Consider the following 20,912-nt stretch of genomic DNA (forward strand, 5'->3'; position numbering starts at 1 on the left):
CTGGCTACTGGCTGCTCCCAGAGACCAGACTGGGCTAATGGATCTTATTCTGCAACAATTTTGGCTTTGGGTACCAGGAATCTCCCCTAAACTGCCCATCCCCAAGGCCTCGGAATTAGGCCCACTTTCCATGTGCACAGCAATAAAACGAAATGCATGTGGCTATAAAACATCTGCCACATGTCCCCAAACCACACAGGACGATGAATGCAGGACTTTTCAGGGTGAAAAAGCTGCTTTTTACTCCCACTTCACCTCTGTGGGCCCAGCCCTTACTTATCCCAAAACCCCACGTGGCAGGTGCAGTCTCCAGAGGTTCATTTCCAAGAGAGTATTCCCAGGTCTCCCCTCCCAGGCAGCCTCCCCAGATTTGCTGCTGTCATCCAGGAATGAACTCAGGTGTGCAAACGTCTCCCTGGAATCAAACATCTCCCCCCACTGCTGCTCTGGTCGATCCCAAATTGCACAAACCCTTGAGCTCCCAGCCCCACTCTGGGGAATTCAGTCGGGAATTGCTGTGACACCGATGCCCCACAAAATGCTGCTTTTCTCCTGCCAAATTCTGACACCCTGGAGCATCCATGGGTCAGCATCCCACTCTCCCAGCTTTCCCCTGCTCACTAATGAAGATCTCCAAGCTCTGTGTCATCCAGCAGGAGGCTGGAGCCATCAGAACCCACCCTGGCAGCCACTTTTCTCCCTCCTCCCTCCTCCACAAGCCACAGCACCTTGTAAATAACATTTGTGCCTCCAGGCAGCTCTCTCACCGATGACATCTTGCCGTCCAAACCTCCCCCCACAGCCCAGCATTGGGGGTTGTGGCTGTAAAGAATGTCCCAGTCACTTTGGCTGGGGCATTTCCCGTGATGGATCAGCCCCCGATGGCTCTGGGGATGGCAGAGAACATCAGCCTCCTGCTGCCGCTGTAAATCAGGGGGGTGTGTGTGGAAGGAGGAAGAGAGAGAGGAAATAAGTAAATAAAATGGATCTCCAGGAGCTCAGGTGAGGCCGGGCAAGAGCAGGAAAGGAGCTGAGAAAATTTAGAGAGGGGGGAAATGCAGCAGAAGAGGGAGAGGTGAGTACAGGGCAGTGGGTGAAGGCAGTAAGGAGAGGAGGTGATGCCTGGAGTTTTATTTTTCATGTATTTCAGGTTCTGTGGTGCCCAGGGGTGATTTCTGAGCTCACAGTCAGTGTCACTCAGCTCTGCACAGAGCAGGGACACAAAACAAATCCTTTTCCTGCTGCACACCAAGGACAACTCTCAGCCCCAAAGCACAAACAAGGGGGGCTGGAGGGAGGAACAAGGATGGGACCTCACGATCTGGGGCTGGAATTGGACAATTCAACCCCAAGATGCAAATGGACCAAAACTTATAAAAATGTGAGATCTTGTGACTGGTCAGCCATTTTATGTCCATTTTGTGTCCATTTTGTGACAATTCTGGGTCCATTTTGTGACCATTTTGGGTCCACCTTGGGTGTAGCCCTGGCCAGGCTCTCATCCTGCCCAAGGTGTATCCTAAAAGCCTTTCAATAAATATCTGCTTTATTCTCCAGCTCTGTCCAGTCTCTGTTCCAACTCAGCCTTCCCAAGGCATCAGAGGGGAGTGAAAGAATGAAGGAGCAAAAGGAGAGCTGCAGATATTTGGGGTGTTTATGGGAGTCCCTGCTCCTTTCCAGCTCCCTGTATGAACACCCCAGTGTCAGGGCCTGTCCCAGGGCTGGGTGGCCTTGCAGGGACAACACCAGATCATGGCACAGCTCTGTGACAACAAACCCTGTCCCTACTCGTGCAGCTCCCCTGGCTGGGGACAGTCTGAGCCACTCACAGGTGCTGGTCAGGGCTTTGCAGGGTCCAGGCAGGGGGATGTCAGAGGTGACAGTGCTAATTGCTGGCAAGAAGGGGAAACCCCAGGAGGTGAGGAAGATAAATGAGAGAAGAAGGTCCTGAGAGAGCTGGGAAATGCCCAGGATAGAAGAAAATGAGAATTTGAGAGAAACTTTTCTTTAGGCTTGCTCTTCCCTCTTACTTGTTTTTTAAAAACCTATCTTTTCATCTATATCCACTGTTTATTTCCCCTGGGGAAGTTGGTACAGTTTGGAGAGCACCACCAGGGCTTTTCTGGAAGGGACGATGGCTGCAAAAAGGGTTGTTTCAAGTCAAAGAGGAAAACACCAGGAAAGCCTCAGGAGCTGCCCAGAAGTGCCAGATGAGGATTCAGTTCCGCTGACAGGGCTTTTGGGCAGCCCTGGGAAGATGTTTGCAAGGCCTTGTGAATCAGGATCAGAATAAATTGGCAGGACAGCTCAGGGGCCTCCAGACGGGAGTGGGAAAAGGCTTTGCCAATTAAGAATGCAAACCCCCGTGCTCTGTGTCACGCTTGAGCAACTTAAAATTCTCAAAAAAAAAAAAAAAAAAAAAAAAAAAAAAAAAAAAAAAAAAAAAAAAAAAAAAAAGAGAAAAGTTTGTGTGAAGCAGTTGGCAGTGAGGCAGGTACCAGAGAACCCAGAGGGGCTCAACAAACAGCTCAGCCTTATCTGGATGTCTGAGGGCTGCTGGGAAACTCCTCGCTCCTGCTGGAAGCTGAATTAATTCACAGTATTACAATTAAGGAGAAAAGAAGGGCGTCCCACCCCCAGTCTCTTTCAGAGCTGTTTTGCTCATTACTTTGTTCTCCCACGGCTCTTCTGGAGATGGAGGCAGACCCGGGGAAGGGAGGGAAGTGAATATCTCTCCATAAACATCATTCCCAGGCACCTGATGGCGTGTGCGTGCCTCCCTGACAGGAACCACCAGCAGAGGAAGATCTTTGCACCACCCAGGCCAATTAAACGGCTCTGCCAGGTGCTGATACCGCGATTCTCCAGCCCCAGAGCCCAGTGAGACCACATCCAGTGCTGGCAGCTCTGAGGCTGCTGGAGCAGCCAGCCTTGTTGGATCTAATGTGACCTCAGTGCTCCATCCCTCTTGAGATCACGACTTGAGGGTGGGATATGCTGCATCCCCACCAAGGCTCTGGGCATGGCTGGGCCTGGCTTGGTAAATCTGGTCTCCCAGCTCCCAGAGGATGAGGGATTCCCGCTAGACATGGATGTGTATCCTGGCGGGATGTCACAGCACCGCGCTGATGGCACTGCTGATGACAAACCCTTTGTCCCAGCAGCCCAAACAGCCTCGGGGCTGGAGACCTGCTGCCAAGAGCCAGGCCAGCGTTGGCCAGCCAGGGACAAAGGGACAGAGCCACCGCAGCTGCCGGAGCTGCAGTCAATAATCAGCGGGGCACAGAGGGATGAGCAGCTTGTAGGAGAGCAGGAAGGATGTTCCCCAAGGCAGCCAGCAGCCAGGCAGAGATGGAGCCACTGGAAGGCGTCCAGGGCAGGCCATGGCACAGCGGGAATGACTCACTGGCTCTTGGTGTGGAGGGAGTGATGTGGAGGAGTTTGTGAAAGGAAGATGGGCGTCTGTCACACTTTGGGAAGTGAGGTCTCTCCTCAGAGATGGCTGGGACATTTACTGGGACATTCGCTGGGACATTTCCTGGGACATTCACTGGGACATTTCCTGGGACATTCGCTGGGACATTCACTGGGACATTTCCTGGGACATTCACTGGGACATTCACTGGGACATTTCCTGGGTCATTTGGCTCATGAAGCAGCCTTGGCTGCTCTTGGGATCACGACTTGAGGGTGGGATATGCTGCATCCCCACAAAAGGTCTGAGCTTGGCTGGGCTCCCACAGCTCATTCTGCACTTTGGGCACCCACAGGGACATCCTGAATGGGTGGGATGGAGTCTGGGCAGGCAGGGTGGCTTTGTCTGGGGAGATGACTGGCATTCTTTCACACTGGTGTTCTTTCTGTTCTGTCTGCCCTCAATTCAGCTGCCCCAAGGAGAGCCTGAGCCCCATTTCATTGCTGAGGCACTGACCTGCATCCCCCAGGTGAACGTGGAAGCTGGGCCAGTCTCAGGGCTGGTTTTCAGCAGCTCTGAGCTAATTTATTCCAGGAGAGCTGCACACCCTTCTGTCTTTGCCCTCTCCTAAATCCAACCTGATTCCACTTTGCTTCCCACCACAATAACACATAAGCCCTCTGCCCCGAGATCTGCCTGGCCCCACAACTATTTCCAAAGCCAAGGGTTCCCTTGCCATTTATCACCTCCCCACAGCCAGCAAATCCCCATCAGTTTCATGGCTGGCTGGCCAAGGCACTCAGCACTTGCTCACAGCCCTGGGGAGGGATTCTGCTCCTTCTCTTGTGTGCTGGCAGCTCTGAGGCTGCTGGAGCAGCCAGCCTTGCTGGGTTTAACGTAACCTCAGTGCTCCATCCCTCCCTGCTCACAGCATTTACAGCAAAGCACCCTGTCCCCAGCCAGTGCCAGCACAAACAGCCTGTCCCCAGCCTGGATTGTCACCATGACCTGGTGGAAGGAGACATTTGCCGGGCTCTTTCTGCCTGCTGGTCCTTTGAGCGAGACAATGAGCTCAGATGATGCATATTTATAATACACACCCCACCTGACACATTCCAGGGAGCCTGAGACGAGTTCACAGAGCTAAATTAAACCGAGTTGAAAAGCTTGGCAGAACAAATACTTCCCCGGTTTGGTTCTGCAGGCAGGAGCAGGATTGGCTAATCTGAGACAGCTCCAGTGGAACACACACCCCCAGGCACAAGCTGGTGCCTTTTGTTTGCAAAGGGTTAATGGAAAGCTGTTCCCAGGGGAGCCCCAGCTGGAGCTGAGGGGGCAAAGTGGAGGATAAACAGCGGGGCCTGCAAGGCACTGGGGGTTTTGAAGGGAAAACTGAGGGAGGAGAGGTGGGGAGGGTTTCTCTGTGCATCCAGTGGATCCCTTCCAGGGACAGCCAAGCATCCAGGGGATGAATGGGATTGAGGAGGGCAAGACTCGGCTGGAAAAGCTGCACTGGGCCATGAGTGTGTGAGGTGAAGTGCCTTCAGCCCTTCATTCCCCAGATCCAAAACCATCCCAGCCCTTGTTTTGACCCTGGTTTGAAGAGGAGAGGAGAACAGCAGCTCATTCTGCTCCCACCAGGCCCCCTCAGACCCTGCTCCAGCTCAGACCCTTCCCTCACTGCAGGTGGAGGTGCCCAGGCTGCACCTCACAGTGAAGTTCTGTCCTGTGCAAACACAAACCCTTGTTCCACGTCAGTTTGTGGTTTGCAGCAGCACTCAGCCCCTGGCAGGATCCAGAGGCAGCTCTGTCACCAAGTGCTGCTCGTCTGGTGGCAGAAGGAGGGGCAGCTGGACCTCAGCTCGGGGAACAGGAGTGATCTGGTCAGGAAAGGCAGTTTCTCTGAGCAGGAGGAGTGTCTGGGCTCCACTTGGAGACAAAAGCACCATGTCGGTAATTCCCATGCGAGTTATGTCACCCCAGCAAACTTGTCCACATGCTCAGGGGAAGAGTTTTCACCTGGGCAGGGCCTTTTGGGTGTGATTTTCAGTACCATAATGAAGACAGTTCAGCTGCAGGATGCACAGACCTTGAATGCTTTGCCAAGCCAGCAATGTGCACACAGACATCCATCAACATCTTGATTTAATACATCCTTAAGGCTTGTTAGGTCCTGGAGTAAGGGATGCTATCTGCTGTCTGCTCCACTGCTAGACAACAACATCTTCATTTACCACAGCCTTAAAATTGCTGGTTCCAGGGTGTCCTTGGCTGAGGGATGCTGCCTGTTCCCCTGATTAGGTCTCCTTTCCTCCTGATTAGCCTGCAACGACCTGGCAGCAGGGAACATCCTGACTCGAGCGAATCTTGACCTATTCCACATTTTGCAGCGCAGCCAGCTAAAGGTTAAACACCAAACTGAAGGCACAGAGCTGCTCTTCTGCCTCCGTGCCCTGATATAAGTCAGATGGAATTTTCAGAGCCGTCACAGCCTCTCCCATCGGGGTGTTTGTTGATGTAACTCTCACTTACACAATCAGCCACCACACGGGCGAGTGCCAAGGCATGGCTGAGATCCTGACAATGCCTCATGTCCCTGGAAATCCCCCTCTGCACAGGCTGGGCCCCCAAGATGTGCTGCTCACCTCCCACACGGCTCTGCTGGCCCCTGCAGAGGGGTGCTGGGAGTGTCCTGGATTCACTGTGTGTGGGATGGGGCCAAAACCAGCGTCCCCAAGGGTTGTTAAACAAACAAATGCCCCGGGCCCTCTGCATTGTCCTTTCTCTTCCTCCCACAAGTGGGAATCCCTCTCTCCCCTCTCTAATTTCCCTCCACTGAAGCCCAGAAATGTGGGTATCCCCTGGGTGCTGGTTCCCCTGTCTGGGTACTGATCACAGCATCCCTTGAACATCCCTGACCACTTTCCTTCCCTCTGGCGTTTTTTTACCAGCCCAACTGGCACTTTGAGGCTTTCCAAGCCTCTCTCCAGCCTCTGAAGAGGTTTTGGGAGAGCCTGGAAGTGCAGTGTGTGGATCCAGCTCTCCCTGGGGTGCCGGCTTTGAAGTGGACACCGGGGATTTCACACACATTCCAGCCAGGGAATGGCTTTGCCATGCCAGGCTCTCTCCAGTAATGACCAGTTTGTCCCTCTCCTCCCCTCCCCTGCAGGAAGCACCATCCTTGGTTAAATAACATCTGGTTGAAGGGCTGCTGGCCGCAAAAAGCATGTCTGGAATGTGGCCCCAGCCCTCCGTGACCTCCCTTTTCATGCTGCCAGGGGCCACTAACAAGGCCGGGGTTTGGCTGCAGCAGAGGGTGTTAACCCCACGGGACCCAGCAGGGATGAGGATGCTGCAGATCTCTGCTGGGAGCTCCAGCACACATTCCTCTTCCTGGGCTGGTTTTTCTTCTCTGTGCCACTCCAGCAAAGAGGGGACAAGCACAACCTTGGCTGCCACTAATGCACCCCAACCTCACCTGCCCTCCTGGGCCAACCCCACGGACCCCAGGACTGCCAGGATGGGGAGAGAACACCCCGGCCTGTTTTGGGGAAGAAGATGAGCCCTGCAGAAGAAGGGAAATGTTCTCTGGCATTTCCTCTGCCTCGCAGCCCTTAATTTTAGTTCTGCTTCATTTCCTTGCAGCTTGGCAGAGTAATGAACAATCAAATCCCTTTAGTAATTTATTTCTGCTGCCGCACCGTTTCGAGGAGGTGATGACACTTGAAATTGCCTCTCCTGGAGGGATGGAGGGGCCGGATCCTGCAGCCCATTGCACCAGTGTGCCTGTCCTGCTCCCAGCAGCCTGCCCAGAGCTCAGCGTGCTCCCAAACCCGTGTGCAGCCACAGCCACAGCCCCGCTCCCCTGATGAGTCCATTAAGGTCACGCTATTACAAGCAGCCACCAGATGAATTCTGTCAGATAGAAGGCACAGGAACTGCTGCTCCGACTCTCATCATTTGTGTTAATAGAGTTAATTTGCTCAACAATCCCCGGCAGCGCTCCTGGGAACGTCTCACTGTGCCTGGCCGTGTGCCCCGGGCCGTGTTTGTCTCCTGTCGGGTGTTTACAGCACCGGGCAGCTGCGGCCGGGATGTCTCCAAAGGATGAGCTCACCTCCCGTTTGCATCCCTGGGGATGCACTGCAGGGTGAGGAGGAGCTGCTCTGCATCCCTGTCCCCTGGCCAGGGAAAGGGGGACAGTCCTCTCCTGTCCCCTGGCCTGGGAAAGGGGGACAGTCCTCTCCTGTCCCCTGGCCTGGGAAAGGGGGACAGTCCTCTCCTGTCCCCTGGCCTGGGAAAGGGGGACAGTCCTCTCCTGTCCCCCGGCCAGGGAAAGGGGGACAGTCCTGTCCTGTCCCCCAGCAGCAAGGAGGGCTCCAGGCTGCTCCTCACACCCCCTTCCTCCTCTCCTCTCCCAAAAACCCCCTGAGAGCTGCAGCAATCCAACCAAAAAGTGACTCTCCAGCCTCCTGGGGCAGGGAGGGAGGTGCCAGGTGTGTGAGGATGGAGCTGCTGGATGCTCCTGGTGCTGCTGCCTCCCCTCCTGCCCTCACACACCTCCCAGCGCTGTCCCTGTCCCTGTCCTGGTGTCCCCAGCTGTCCCCACCCAATCCTGCCCCAGGAGAGGGACCTGGTGCACAAAACAACTCAGACTTCACATTCCCAACCCTTTTCCTGATTTCTCCCTCTGGTTAATGGCATTGAAAGGCTTCTCACACACCTCCCCACCTCACCCAACTCCTGAAATGATGGAAGTAAATGAATATTATATTATTTCACAGGGAGCTCCCCCCTTCTCCAGCATGGATCAAATGGAAAAGCAGGAAAGGGAGCAAGCAGGCTGCAGGACAGAGAGGCTGAAGGACAGGCCATGGATACAAAAGCCAGGCTCACCCTGGGGACACAACAGGGATAAACAACATCCCTGCACTGCTCCAGAGCCATCCCAGCAGGTGGATATGGTCAGGAGGGATGAAATGATGCAGAAGAGGCAGAAGATTTGGGTAACTGCTCATGATCTGTCCCTGGAGACCAGAACACATTTGTTTGTGGCTTCTGAGACGACAGAACAATTTCCCCGTGTTTGAGGATGACAAGGCTGAGGAGCTTTGCTGGACAGCATCTCCTTGGATACTCCACTTATTATCAGCAAACAGAGGGAAGACTCAGCTGAGGAGATTCCTAACTCACTGATGTTTTGTTTTTTTTTTTTTCTATTTGTTAAAATAGTTAAACTTGAGAAGGTCAAATTCCAGCAGAATGGAGGTGGGCACAGAGGATGACTCGAATCCTACAGGGTGATTTCCACAGAAAAAAAGCAAACACAGGCTCCAGTTAATTAAGAATTAAAAGGCAGGAATATAATCAATGCCAGTCTGTGAGGTTCATGGGAAATGGGCCTTGTCAGTCAAACACAATGTCATTTTTCTGCCTACTAAACCAGTTGTGTCATCAAAGCAAGTGCAGAGACGGGATGGAAAATAGATTTTGAGTGACTGACAGGATTTGGGAGTGGAACACAGAGGCTGCCAGAGCTGGTCAGTCACAAGGTCACCCCCTAACCCAGGAGAAGCCCTCCCCATCCCTAAATCTCCTTCTCCCCATCCCCAAATCTCCTTCTCCCCATCCCCAAATCTCCTTCTCCCCACCCCACTCCCCTGCTGGGTTCCAGCTCTGGGCTCAGCTGGTGCCAGGAGAGGGAGGTGACCCCTGTGTGACACAGGGCCTGGAGGAAAGGACATCCCAGGGATGGGACAGAGGTCCCAGAGCTGTGTGGAGCCTGCAGAGCTGCCTGTGCTCACATCTCTCCTTTTGGGGACAAGTTCCAACATCCTCCTCTTCTCCTCCCCCCGTTTGGTTGCTCAGGTAACACTTCCAAGGCAGGTCCTCCAAGCAAATTTTTAGGTCAGTTGTAATTGGAGAAGCTCACACGGAGCCATAAAACATCAGTTAATATGCTGGAACTATCTAGTTAAATGCCAATTATAAAAACCCCATAAGCTCCTCAACTCAAATATATTAATAACATAATTAAACATTTATTGCTTATGCAAATTAAAAGTTCAGTTAATCGGACGTCAACGAAACCCCGGGAAGTGACCATTTAAGTAACTAATTTCTATTTAATTACGATTCCTCCCCGTTGCAAAGCCCCCCATGCCATCATTCCTGGGCAGTGTTTACTGAGCTGCTCCAACTTGGCATTCCCACCCCATTCCCGTCCCATTCATAACCCCAGACAGCTGCAGCATTCAGAGCACAGCTGGCAGCAGCTGGGCTGGGCACACTGGGGGAATTATGGAGCATTTCGGGCTGGGATCAGCTCTCTGGGTGGACAGAAATTTGTTATTTGTCCATTGTTATGGTCGCTGGAAGGACTGGGGGCTGCAGCCGTGGGATGAGGCTGGAAATGAAGCGTTTATTCCTCGAGGAGTGGAGGAATTTCCCCTGGCAGCAGAGCCATGGAGATGGGCTCCCTCCTCCCCTCCTTCCCTCCCTCCAGGCCACGGGCAATCAGTTAAACCTGACAGGTGTGAAGTTGGCAAATTTCTTTTCCAAACCATGAGGAAAACAGGCTGGCAGGAATTTGGGGGGACAGGGAGATGAGGGAGGGATGGAAACACCCCCAAACCCTCTGTCCGTGGGGTGGAGGGAGGGAGGGAAGGTGCACCCGGGGCTCAGGGGTGAGGCTGGAAAAGGACCTGAAAACCAGGAAAATCAGAACCCCCTCTCTCCTCTCACAGCTCCCTTTGCTCCCTTAGGATTTGATCCCTAATCACCTCTGGGGATTCAGCCAGCGCTGAGCTCCCCAGCAAAGCACAGAGGCAGAAAAAGACCATTTACTGCTCACACTCAAACAGTTTTCCTCCCCAAATTCCCAACCATTCAGACAAAACCCTCTGTCTGCTTCCTGCCAGGGCCTGGGTCTGGTCCAGCAGTTGTGAAATCTTTGGAGGAGGAGCATCCCTCACTCACCTTGAGCCTGGCTTAGCCAGACAAAGCCACATTCACCTCGTGTGCCGGGGTGAAGGGAGCAGCTCGGGTGGCAGGTATCCATAAATCACTGCCTTTCAATAATTCAGCCCCTGGAGGGTGAGCCAACATTTTTCAGGTGAAAACATCAGCCTGGCTCTCTGATTTCTGCTCACTAGGATGTGAAATTCCAGCAGCTCAATGCACATCTATTTTTTATTCTTTTTTTTTTATTATTTTTTACAGGCTGAGCCTCGCTCTGCAAATACTCTCTAAAGCCAGGCTGCATCTAAACACGTCTGGGAAGGCTGAGAAATGCCTCGTTTGGAGGAGGAGGAAGAGGAGGAGGAGAGAACCAGCCCCCCTCGCCTTCTGCCAGGCACCACTGAGGCATCTGAGGCACTTCTGGTGTCACAGGTCCCTCAGCTGGAATCCATTTGCATAAAGCAATTTCCTCCAACAAATATGTTCATACAAATCAAACTTGAGATTGCAAATAATTTGAAAGTGAAAAAAAAAAAAAAAAAGAAAAAAAAAAGACAAACCCCAATCCTAATCAAACATATTTGTTGCTACAAGTAATTCAGCCTGAACTGTGAGTCTCTCTTGGTTCCATTTATCCAGCAGGAGCTGGAGGAGATTTAATGGGCTGTGTGTGACCTTGAGTGCTCTGAGCTGAGCTGGAGCAGGACTTGCCTCTCACCTCACAGGGAATTTGGGATTGAAGGTGACATATTCCAGTGACCTGACCCATTTCCAGTGTCCCCTCGTTGGTTTGACATCTCCCAGTCCCCTCCTCCTCCTCTGTCTGCTGGAGCCCTTTGGCTCCTGCACTGGCAGTTCTGATTCTGTGCATCCCTGGGAGATCCCCCTGGTTTGGGGTGCTGTGCAAGGTGTTAATCCCAGGGCAGCTTCCCTGGAAATTCCCTGATTACCCCAGGCTGGATCTCACCACAAACCCTGCTCCACCTCATCTGGGTGGAAATAAAACCCCACTGCAGCCAGGAAAGCTGATGGAGTGCACAGGATGGGAACCTGGCTCTGCCCCTCCAGCAGGGACATTCCAGCCCCGAATTCCTCCTGGTTCCAGGGAGGTGAATCCTGCTCTGGACCACACTCAGCACTGGGCACACAACAGCCACGGAGCTCTGGCTCCTCTCCTCCTGCCCTGAGCTCATTCCTCTGCTGCTCCTCAGGGCTCTGCACCCCCTTTCAGGGCCAGCAGGGCTGTGCAGCCCCTTTTGGGGCCAATAGGGCTCTGCAGCCCCTTTTGGGGCCAATAGGGCTCTGCAGCCCCTTTTGGGGCCAATAGGGCTGTGCAGCCCTTTTTGTTTTGGGGCCAGCAGGGCTGTGCTGTGCCTTGCAGAAGGGATCCAAGCCATGCTGCCATTATTCCATGGGCTGCAGGCACCGCTGGCACTCCCAGCCCCAACGTGCTTGTGTTTGGTTCCAGAGAAACCCAATCCTTGGGGGCACTGCCTGGGGAGCTGCCCCTGCTGCCTCCAGCCCCTCTGACACCCGAGCTGCTGAGGAGAGGCCCCAGGCCGTGGGTTTTATCCGTCATCACTGAACTCTTAAGGCCAGGCCTGGGAAACCAGAGCAGCATTTCCCAGGGGCTCATACTGGCCAAGGCAGCCCCTCCTGCCCTTCCCAGCTCAGCCCCAGCTCTGCAGGGCTCCTTTTGTTCCTCCCCATGCCCAGACTTGGCTCAGGGGCCGAGGCAGCTGCTGGGAGCTGGTTCTGTGGTCTCTGCTCAAGGAAAGCTGCACCTGCAGCCCTCACCACGGCTAATGGGGAAAGTGAGAGGGGCAAAGTGGGTGCAGGGACACACAGCCCAGAGAGAGGTCACAAGTCCCCTTGGTCACCTCAAATCCTGGATTTTCCTCCTCTTTCACAAGGAAAGCATTCCCAGGGCTCTCCCAAAGCAGAATGAGGGACCTGGCTCTGTGAGCAGCATGGGAGTTTGGAGGATTCTCCTGCCAGGAGGATGTGGAGGATTCTCAGCCAGGCTGCACACAGGGCACTGATCACCAGCCTGGGACCAGCCTCTGCTGCCCTGCCACAAGCTCCAAACCAAACCACTCCTTCCCAGCCTAATCCTGAGCGTTCCCTTCTCCCTCCAGCTCATGGAGAACAGCTCCAATCCCAGTCTGGGTCCCTCTGTGTTGGGAGCACTGGGGTTTGGGTCTGATTTAGGTTCAGGCCTCCAGCACATCACCCACAGTGCTGAGGTTGGGGGAAAAAACCCTTCCCATGGAGTTTCCCACTTTCCCAGAGGAGCTGCTGGTATCAGAGCAAGGACAGCAGGAGCCTTTCCTCTGATCTCCTGCCTGCCTTGTCTCTCCCTCCCCGGCAAAAGCCTGGCCTTGATCTTTGGGAACAAAGCCACCTTTGTAGCCTCTGTTCACAGGCAGGAGCTGGGGAAAGGAGAGGCAGAGTGTCCTTCCCAAGGCAGGGAGCAGTGACAGGGACATGGGGAAATGCCCTGAGCTCACCCTGAGCCTGCAGAGGGCTTTGAAGCCCCATTGGCATGGCAGGCACGTGTGGCACTACAAAACATCCCCCAGAGTCCCTGCATGCTGGCCCTGACACCAGCTAATTCCACATTTCTAGGGAAATATTGACATTTTTCCAATAGCCTGTCCCGTCTGCTGCAGCCAGCAGTGAGAACTTCCCCAGCCACAGACACCTCTCCTGACTTTTCACGGGGTTTTGGATGGATTTTTCTGCCCTGTGTTTTTCTAGCCATTTGTTTTTAAGCTCAGGTTAACTTTGGGGCTCAGCCAAGGAATTTCACTGCTTACATCAACAAAGGGAAGCGCTCCCAGCCTCCTTTAACCTCTTTTGGATCTGCTGTCCAAGAATTCCACACAGAACCACCACGCCAGGGGCAAACCCAGCCATTCCCAGTCCACCTCCTCCAGCCCATTGCTGGTTTGGAGATCTCTGAACCCTCAACCTTCACCTGCAAGCAACTCCCCTTCCAAAATACAAATAATTGAAATTAAAAAAAACCATAAATTTCATATCCTGGGATATTTCCAACCCAACCCACTGGAAGCTCCTCACAGTTCCCAGTCACTGAGTGCACGACGACGCAGCCACAGGTGTTCCCAAAAAGAAGGAGAAGGTCTCTTCTTTTTTTTTAAAATTCTTTATTTATAAAAAAGTACATTTTTTTTGTTTTCCACAGCTCAGCCACTATTGGGTTGTTTTTTTTATACAAGTAAAAGGAAGGGTGATGCAACACCCCACCCACACAAATTATAACCATGAAAATACCCCCCACCCCCACCCCAAGGACTCAAAATGAACAAATTACAAAGGATGGAAAACAAAACAAAAAGAAAAAAATAAAAGAAAAAAAAACCAAACCAAAATCATAAAAGTCCATTACATTATTATTATTATTATTTTTATTTTTTCTTTTTTACAAAAGCACTTACAACACAGAATACAAAATAAACAAAGAAAAAAAAAAAAAAGAAAAAAAAAAAGAAAAAAAAAAGTGGGGTTGGGGTTGTTTGTCTGTCTGCAGTTTCAATTCCACAATGATCATTACAGCCAGAGGACGAAGAAAAAGAGAGATAAAACCACTGGAGCTGAGGAATCATGTTTTTTAAAAAAAGAGAAAGGCCAAAGAAAAGAAAATCCATATCCTCAAGGAGAGTCCCTCCACCATCAGCAGTGGGGATCTGGCTCCATGTGCTCCTGCCATTGACCCCAGGGAATCACACCTGGAATCCCCCCTGGGCCCAAATCCCAGCTCAGCTCCTCTCTGGGGCTCTCCTCCTCTTGCAGATGGGCTGAGCCCCCCTGCTCTCCCCCAGCCCCACTCTGGGCTGACTCTGGGACTGATGGGGAAGGACCCCAGACCCTCCCACCCTCCCCTGTCCCAAGGATCCCCTGCTCATCCCAAGGGAAAGCTCCAAGTGACAGATTTCCCTGGGGATGCAGGGGCTGGGAGGAGTGCAGGGTGGGCAGGTGAGGAGCTATTTCACAGCCCAATACAGAACAGGCAGCAGCCAGGCCGTGCTGGCAGTGTCCCCTGTCCCCACTGCCTGCATAGACCCAAAACTTCAGTGCTACAACAGCAGAGGTTCAGGGGAACTTAAAAGTGGATTTTAACCCGTTGACAACCTGGGATCCCCCATTCCCACACAGGGAAAGCTCCCAGCCTGCAGGAATGACACATCTGACCCCCACAAGGGCTCTGGGGTTTTCCCCTGCATCCAATCTAGTCCCCAAACCCCAAAAATCAGTGTGTTGTGTGCGTGTGTGTGTGTTTGTGCATGGCAAAGGGAGACGGCCAGGCAGAGCAGCAGCCCCTGTTCCAATCACACTCCCCTCTCTAACTGCCTCCAGATCAATCTTTGGAATCTCTCTCTCCAAAACCCTCCGTGATTTTTGCTGAACTGTTGTTGTGTTTCTTTTTTGACTCGACATCAGGAAAATGGCTCCCTTTGTCCCTCATGTCTTTGCAATCAATTTGGTGCAACCATCTCAGCTCGTTGATTTATTTTCTGAAGAAATCTTCAGGTTGTTTTTTTTTCTTAATTTTTTTTTCTCCCCCTGCTTGAATGAAAACGACTTAACAGGGGAGAAAAAAAACCAAAAACAAACCAACACACAACAAACCTGGTAATTAAATAAGGGAAAATAACATCACTAGGGTGAATTGCAATGAATAATCCTAGAGAAAAGCCCCAGCAGGGAAACAGCTGAGGTATCTTTGAACATAAAGCACAGGCTGGTTGTGGGTTGTGACACAGACCTGTTGGCTTGTACAGCTCCCTGAATTCACACTGCGGGGGGAAAGGTGGGGGATTGGCCCAAATTCACCTGAATTTTGGCTCACTGACCTCTCTCTCCACACCTGCTCAGCTTCCCCACCCAGCCTGAGGTACCACCAAGCTTTGCCATCCAGGATGAGGGTTTGGGAAGGGGAAAAGCACCACGCTGATGTCTGTCCCCAGCACAGGGATCCCTCCTGGACAAAGATCCCTGCCAGGGAGGGGATGAGGCACTGACACCCAGCCCCGAGCAGGGTGAGGGCCAAACCCACCCCAGGCACAGCCAGGGGGGCACAGCAGCTCAGGGCTGGTGTGAAATGGGACATTTCCTGCAGAAATGCTCCCTAGCACCGAGGTGGAGGGGAGGAGGCCCGGGGACAGCTGGAAGCTCCCACTCCTCTTTGCTGGGTCCCACCTCCTTAGCACCTCTGATGAGAGGTGGGGTGGAGAAGCAGGGGAGTTTTCACTTGGGGCAGCCTGCGGGTCCCAGAGAGGTGGCCCAGCCCCTGAGCTGTGTGTGGCACTCCAGCCTGGCAGGATCTGCCCACTGAGGGAAATTTGGGGCACAAAGGGACAAGTGACACCATCACCAGGACACAGAGCTGCTGCTGAGCCCTGCACAGCCCCAGCACTTTCCCCCCCTGCACAGCCCCAGGAGCAGGATGCAGGTGGTTCTTCACTTTGTCCTCTCTCCTGAGCTCACTCCTGAGCTCTCAGGTAGGAACAGGCATCACAATTCCTGCTTGATGATGGTGGAAAAACTCATCTAATTCCCTTCAAGGGCCCCCTCAGAGCAATTCAACCCCGAGAAGGCAGCGATGCTATTACTGGACCAAAACAGCTCTCAGATGGAGCATCAATCTGATTTTCTTCCCCCACACTTCTTTTTTTCTTCCACCTTGCCGTGGATTAATGGCTAATCACTTGGCTAATTACCACCCCAAGAGTGTCCTGGCTGTCTAGCTGACCTTGCAAGGGACAGCAAGGAGCAAATGACAGCACAGAGGTGGCACTTGTCTGTGGCTGTGGTGATGATTGCACCGGGGGAGCGATGCTGAAGAGCTCAAGGATGAGAGGAATGCAGCACTGAGCCCTGAACTCGCAGGGTGTGCCAGGCAACGCTGTCTAAGGATCTTCCACTCAAGGTTCTGGATGAAAAACGATCATTTGACCCCTTTTCTGAACCACTCTGAGGAGGTAAGTGCCTGAGCTAAGTCCTAAATTTGGGCTGGTGCAGAAAGGGCAGGAAAAAAGTGCTGCAGCAGGAAGGGAATCGTGTACAGGCTGTAGCTTGGAAATCCCACATTGCTCCACTCTCTCCTTTCCTTCCCCTGGGTCCCACTGGGTTTGGGAGCCTTCACAGTGTGTGAATGGGCAATAAAGCTCCAAAAATGACTCCTTCAAAGGCAAATGAATAACTCCCAAAGCAGATTCCTTAGGGGTTCCTTTGGTCAGCCCTGAGCTTGGGAGCAGCCACAGAGCCCTGATCTCTCTCCCAGGCCCTTCTGCCCCACTTGCCAGGCTTTGCACCTCTGTTCTTTACAGCTGTGGGGTCACTCTGGTGGGAATTTGCCAGACCTGAGCAGTGGCCTCCACCTGAACGTGAAGGATCACTGCTGGACCCTGCAGATTTTGTAAAAGATTGTTTTCCTTCCAATGCCACCTCCTCCCAGGGAGGGGGGGAAATCTGCAGGGCAGGGGCTGTGCCTCTGATCTCCCCCAGTGCCTGCTGATGCCTCCCCACAGTCTGGTGTTGGAGGCTCTGTCACCGCCCTGATTCAGATCCAGATCTAAAGGATTATCCACTCCAGAGATGGACTTTGCTGGGAATTCTCCCTGCACCACACACTGTGATCCAGATTACAGGCTCTCCCTCCGGGAGAATCAAAGCCCTGCGTGTGTGCTGCTCTCCCAGGGCACTGGAGGGAAGTCATTCCCACCCCTAATCATCAGTAATCGCAGATTTGGAGAGCTATTAAGAGGTTTTATTTCCTTTATTTGGGGTGTTTTTTGCTAGCAGGGCACTGTGGATGGAGCTGGGGCTGTTCAGCCAGAGGGATCCCCAGGGAATCTCTGCCTGCCCTGGCTCTGGGAGGACACAGAGCAGCCTTCCTGTGGCGTGTGGCTGTGCTGCCAGGAGCCAGGAAGCCTGAGGGGCTGGCAGGAACAGCAGAGAGATTACAGCCCTGCAATTGGATTGCCCACTGCCCCAGTAATGCAATCAGAGCACACTGGGGATGGCTCAGGCTGAGCTCCCTGTGCTCTGCACCCAGCTCCTCACGGGGAAGGAAAGCTTTGGGGGCTGCCTGGATCAGGGATCTGCCCTCACCTCATCCGTGTGGCTTTGCCTCTCCACCCTCCTCCCTTCCTGCAGCAGGAGAACCGCTGTGGAACAAAACCCAGCGGGAAAGGCAGGAGGAGAATTAGTCCTGCTATTTTTAGATGTCCATGATAATACAGCTCAGAAAACTGGGGATTTCTTTTCAAACAAAAGATTTATTTATACATCGAATTTAAAAAAAAAAATTAATATAACCCACAAGAAGGAAAAAAAATAAGCCTCAACCCAGTGAATCTAATTTGGAGATGGTCGGTGTGAGACGGAGGGCCCTGAAGTCTGGAATCCCATTTATTCACAGAGCAGAGATAGCAGCAATGCAAACCTCCCCAGCACAACGCCGTGGCTCAAGGCAAGGAGGGCGAGATCAATACCCCAGGCTCAATCCCTCCTACCCTGTCTGCCAAGCCTGTGCTCAGGAGAGGGATTTGATATTGGAAAAGTGGCAATCAATGCCAGCTACGTGGTGCAGCCACAGGCTGGGGTTGTTGCTAGGAGAGAGAGAGAGAAAGAGAGAAGAGAGAGAGAGAGAAGCACCCCCGTGCTTTGACCAGAATAAAAAAATAAAGTGTAAACACATGACAATTAAGTCTTAGTGGTATAATAAAATAAAACTCAGGGGCTGGTCCTGCCCTGCCTGGCTGTGCAGAGCAGAGCTGAAGGCAGTGAATGTGTGGAAGCAGCAAAGTGTCCTCAGTTGGTCCCTTCCCCAGTGGATGTGCCCCAGTGAACTGCTCCGTGGCTGGTACCAGCGACAACAACAGCAACGAGAACAAAAACAGCCAGCCCCCTCTCTGAGCCATCACGGGGGGGAAAATGTCAGCAATAAATACTCCTTGTCTTTCATTTAAAAGAACACTCAAACAAAGACAGAAAAATGAAAAGCCAGGCAATAATAAATTGTAGGAGGAAAATGGCAGTTTTGTTTCCCTGCTCTGCTATCAGCCCCTGCACCTGGGGTTCGGTCTAGGGCTATTTTTTCCCCCTTTCTCCTCACTTTCATTTCACTGAGTCATTAAAAACTGGGTGTGGTTCTCTCCAGGTGTGTGCAGCAGGCAATGGGAATGTCACCCAGACCCCACCGAAAAAAATAATTAAAAAAAAACCATTAGGGGGAACAAAAACCCAAAATCCATTCACCTGATAATGGCACCTATGTTTCCATCGCCATAAAACTCCGCTGGCCTCTGTCCTACGGACAGCCCACCTGCCCCCCTCCCAAGGTTCAAAAACAAACAAAGAAGACAACATACAAACAAATTTCCAGTGTTTCAGGGGGGTGGGAGCGGGAGGAGGAAGCCTCGGGGAGGGAAGGGCACTCTGAGACATGAAGACACAAACAAGAGTGTAATATACAGGCTGGGCAACAGTCGTTAAAGCAAAGAGTAACACCTAAGCCACCGACCAATACAAACACCACAGAAGGGGACGAAAAGTCGTCAAAGAGAGAGAGAAATTAAAAAAGCCAAACCAAAACCGAGAGAAAATAATTACCCGACCTCCCGCCCTCCCGCACGAGCCCTGCCCTCCCTCCCTCCCAAAAAAAAAAAAAAAAAAAAAAAAAATTTTTGATCCATAAGCAAAGCCGCCCTCCCTCCCTGCTCACCCCCAGCAGCCCCTTTTCCTGCTGGGAGCATCCAAAAAGTCTGTGCGGGGCGGGCGGGGCGTGCGTGGGTGTGCCGGGAGGGCTGCAGGGGAGGGAGAGCGTCGTGTTTGTGAGCGTGTGTGTGTGTGTGTGTGTGTTTGAGTGTAGCAGAGGGGGGCGTGGAGCTACACGTACCACTCCTTTTTGGAAATAAAAGACCCGTCGTTCTGCGACACCATGTTCTCGGCCAGGTCGAGCTGCTCGGGGTCGTACTGGAAGCCGAGTGTCCTCTCGTCGTAAGGTTCAGGGTGGGCCTCGCCCTCGTCCACGGTGAAGTAAGGCCTCTTGGCGTCCTCCTCGTAGGCTTTGGGGCCGCCCAGCTTGCGTTCACCTCCTCCTCCTCCGTCCTCGTCCTCGTCCTCGTAGGTGCTGCCGCCCAAGGGGCCCGGCTTCTTCTCGTCATCCGAGTCGTCGGGGTACTGGAGGTTCTGCGCCATGGGCGGGTGGTGCTGCGGGATGCCAGCCTTGCTGTAGCCGTTGCCGTACACGTGCTTCTTTGTGCTGTAGTCACCCTTGAAGGTGTGACGCCGGCGCCGGAGTACCACAAAGAGCACCACGGCCACCAGCAGGACCAGCGAGACGCCTCCCACTATGCCCCCAATCACCGGTGTGGGGATGTTCGGCTGCACCATGGATTTGTGATCATCGATTGGAGACGGGGTGTAGGGAAATTCTGGGTAGGAAAAGACAGATGGAAAGGGGGAACAGTGTCAAACCATGCGGAAACGCGCCCTCCCCTCCATGCTCTCATTGCCAGTCTGGGCCGGGGCGGGGGGGTGAGGGGGTGGGAAGATGAGGGTAAGGAACAGGGAAGGGAAAAACTGGGGAAAGGGGAAGAGGGGTGTCCTCACGGGGGTCAGCTCTGCCTCAGCAAGGGGAAGGTGCCGTGCCAAGCTGGCCAAGCCTCATGCAGGAGCCCGGAGCAGGCTGGAAGCAGTGGTTTCCCCTCCCCAGGTGTGCTCAGATCCCACCAGTCCCATGTACTGAGTCCAGGCGCGCTCCGTTTTACCGGCTGACAGAATTCCAGTTTCCCAGGGGGTGCTCCTGACAGGCAGTGAGGCCCCAAACCCCACCCAGGGGTGGGCACCCAGCTGCTCAGGGATGCCACCCTGCATCCCTCTCCTCACATCCCAGCCCGGATCAGAGCCAGCTGGGGCCAGGAGGCAGCAGCACCCCGTGATCCCCCACCCACCCATGGGTGCCCTGTGGCTGCTCAGAGCCCTCCTGAGGCTGACCCTTGTGCTGACCCTGCAGACCACCTTCCTGCTGCTTCTTTCCCTTCCCTGGCCAGCACAGTGCCACTCCTGCTGCTCATCTTGCTCCTATACAGTTACCCTGACCTATTTAAAAAAGAAAGAAATAACTCAAAAAGAGGCAGAGGAAAGAGATGAGAAAGCAGCTCTCTCCTCTTTCATGCAGTTCAACACCTACACTTTGGCACAGATAAAGTTTGAGCCAGGACTTCAATCAGCCTTTCTGGGCACAGTTACAGCCCCTGGCCAAGCTCAGAGCCTGTAGAACACCCGTGTCCATGAGGCATCAAACACTATATGGATGTCTCAGCTCCTCACCTGCCTCCCAATTTAGGCAGCAGGTGCCTGGTTAATGCCCTGGGGCAGCCTTGTCTTTGCACATGAGACCTCTCCCAGTGCTCTTCCCACCCCCCAGGCCAGCCTGCCAAGCCTGGAGCCCCCTGGCCTTCACTGTCTCCCCCAGCAGCCCAAGGAGGGGTGCAGACCCTGCAGC

General features: G+C 53.2%; 2 protein-coding genes across 2 annotated transcripts in view; both read right to left on the bottom strand.

Annotated features, from left to right (window-relative positions):
• The window catches only part of LOC310918921 (uncharacterized protein), a gene marked incomplete at its 5' end in the record, with an annotated part of 16,617 nt that extends 15,807 nt beyond the window's left edge, over positions 1–810 (bottom strand). The window contains one exon of the mRNA XM_083877935.1: positions 768–810. Within this exon, the coding sequence (XP_083734061.1) occupies positions 768–810 (43 nt within the window). The remainder of the gene's footprint in view (positions 1–767) is intronic.
• Positions 811–15,018: 14,208 nt separating this feature from the next.
• Positions 15,019–20,912, bottom strand: part of LOC310918931 (nectin-1-like) — a 60,242-nt gene continuing 54,348 nt past the window's right edge. Inside the window, exon 6 of the mRNA XM_083877948.1 lies at positions 15,019–19,839. Coding sequence (XP_083734074.1) covers positions 19,292–19,839 — 548 coding nt within the window. The 3' untranslated portion in view covers positions 15,019–19,291. The remainder of the gene's footprint in view (positions 19,840–20,912) is intronic.

Source organism: Zosterops lateralis (assembly GCF_965231275.1).
Source record: "Zosterops lateralis genome assembly, chromosome: 25".
Classification (NCBI taxonomy): domain Eukaryota; kingdom Metazoa; phylum Chordata; class Aves; order Passeriformes; family Zosteropidae; genus Zosterops; species Zosterops lateralis.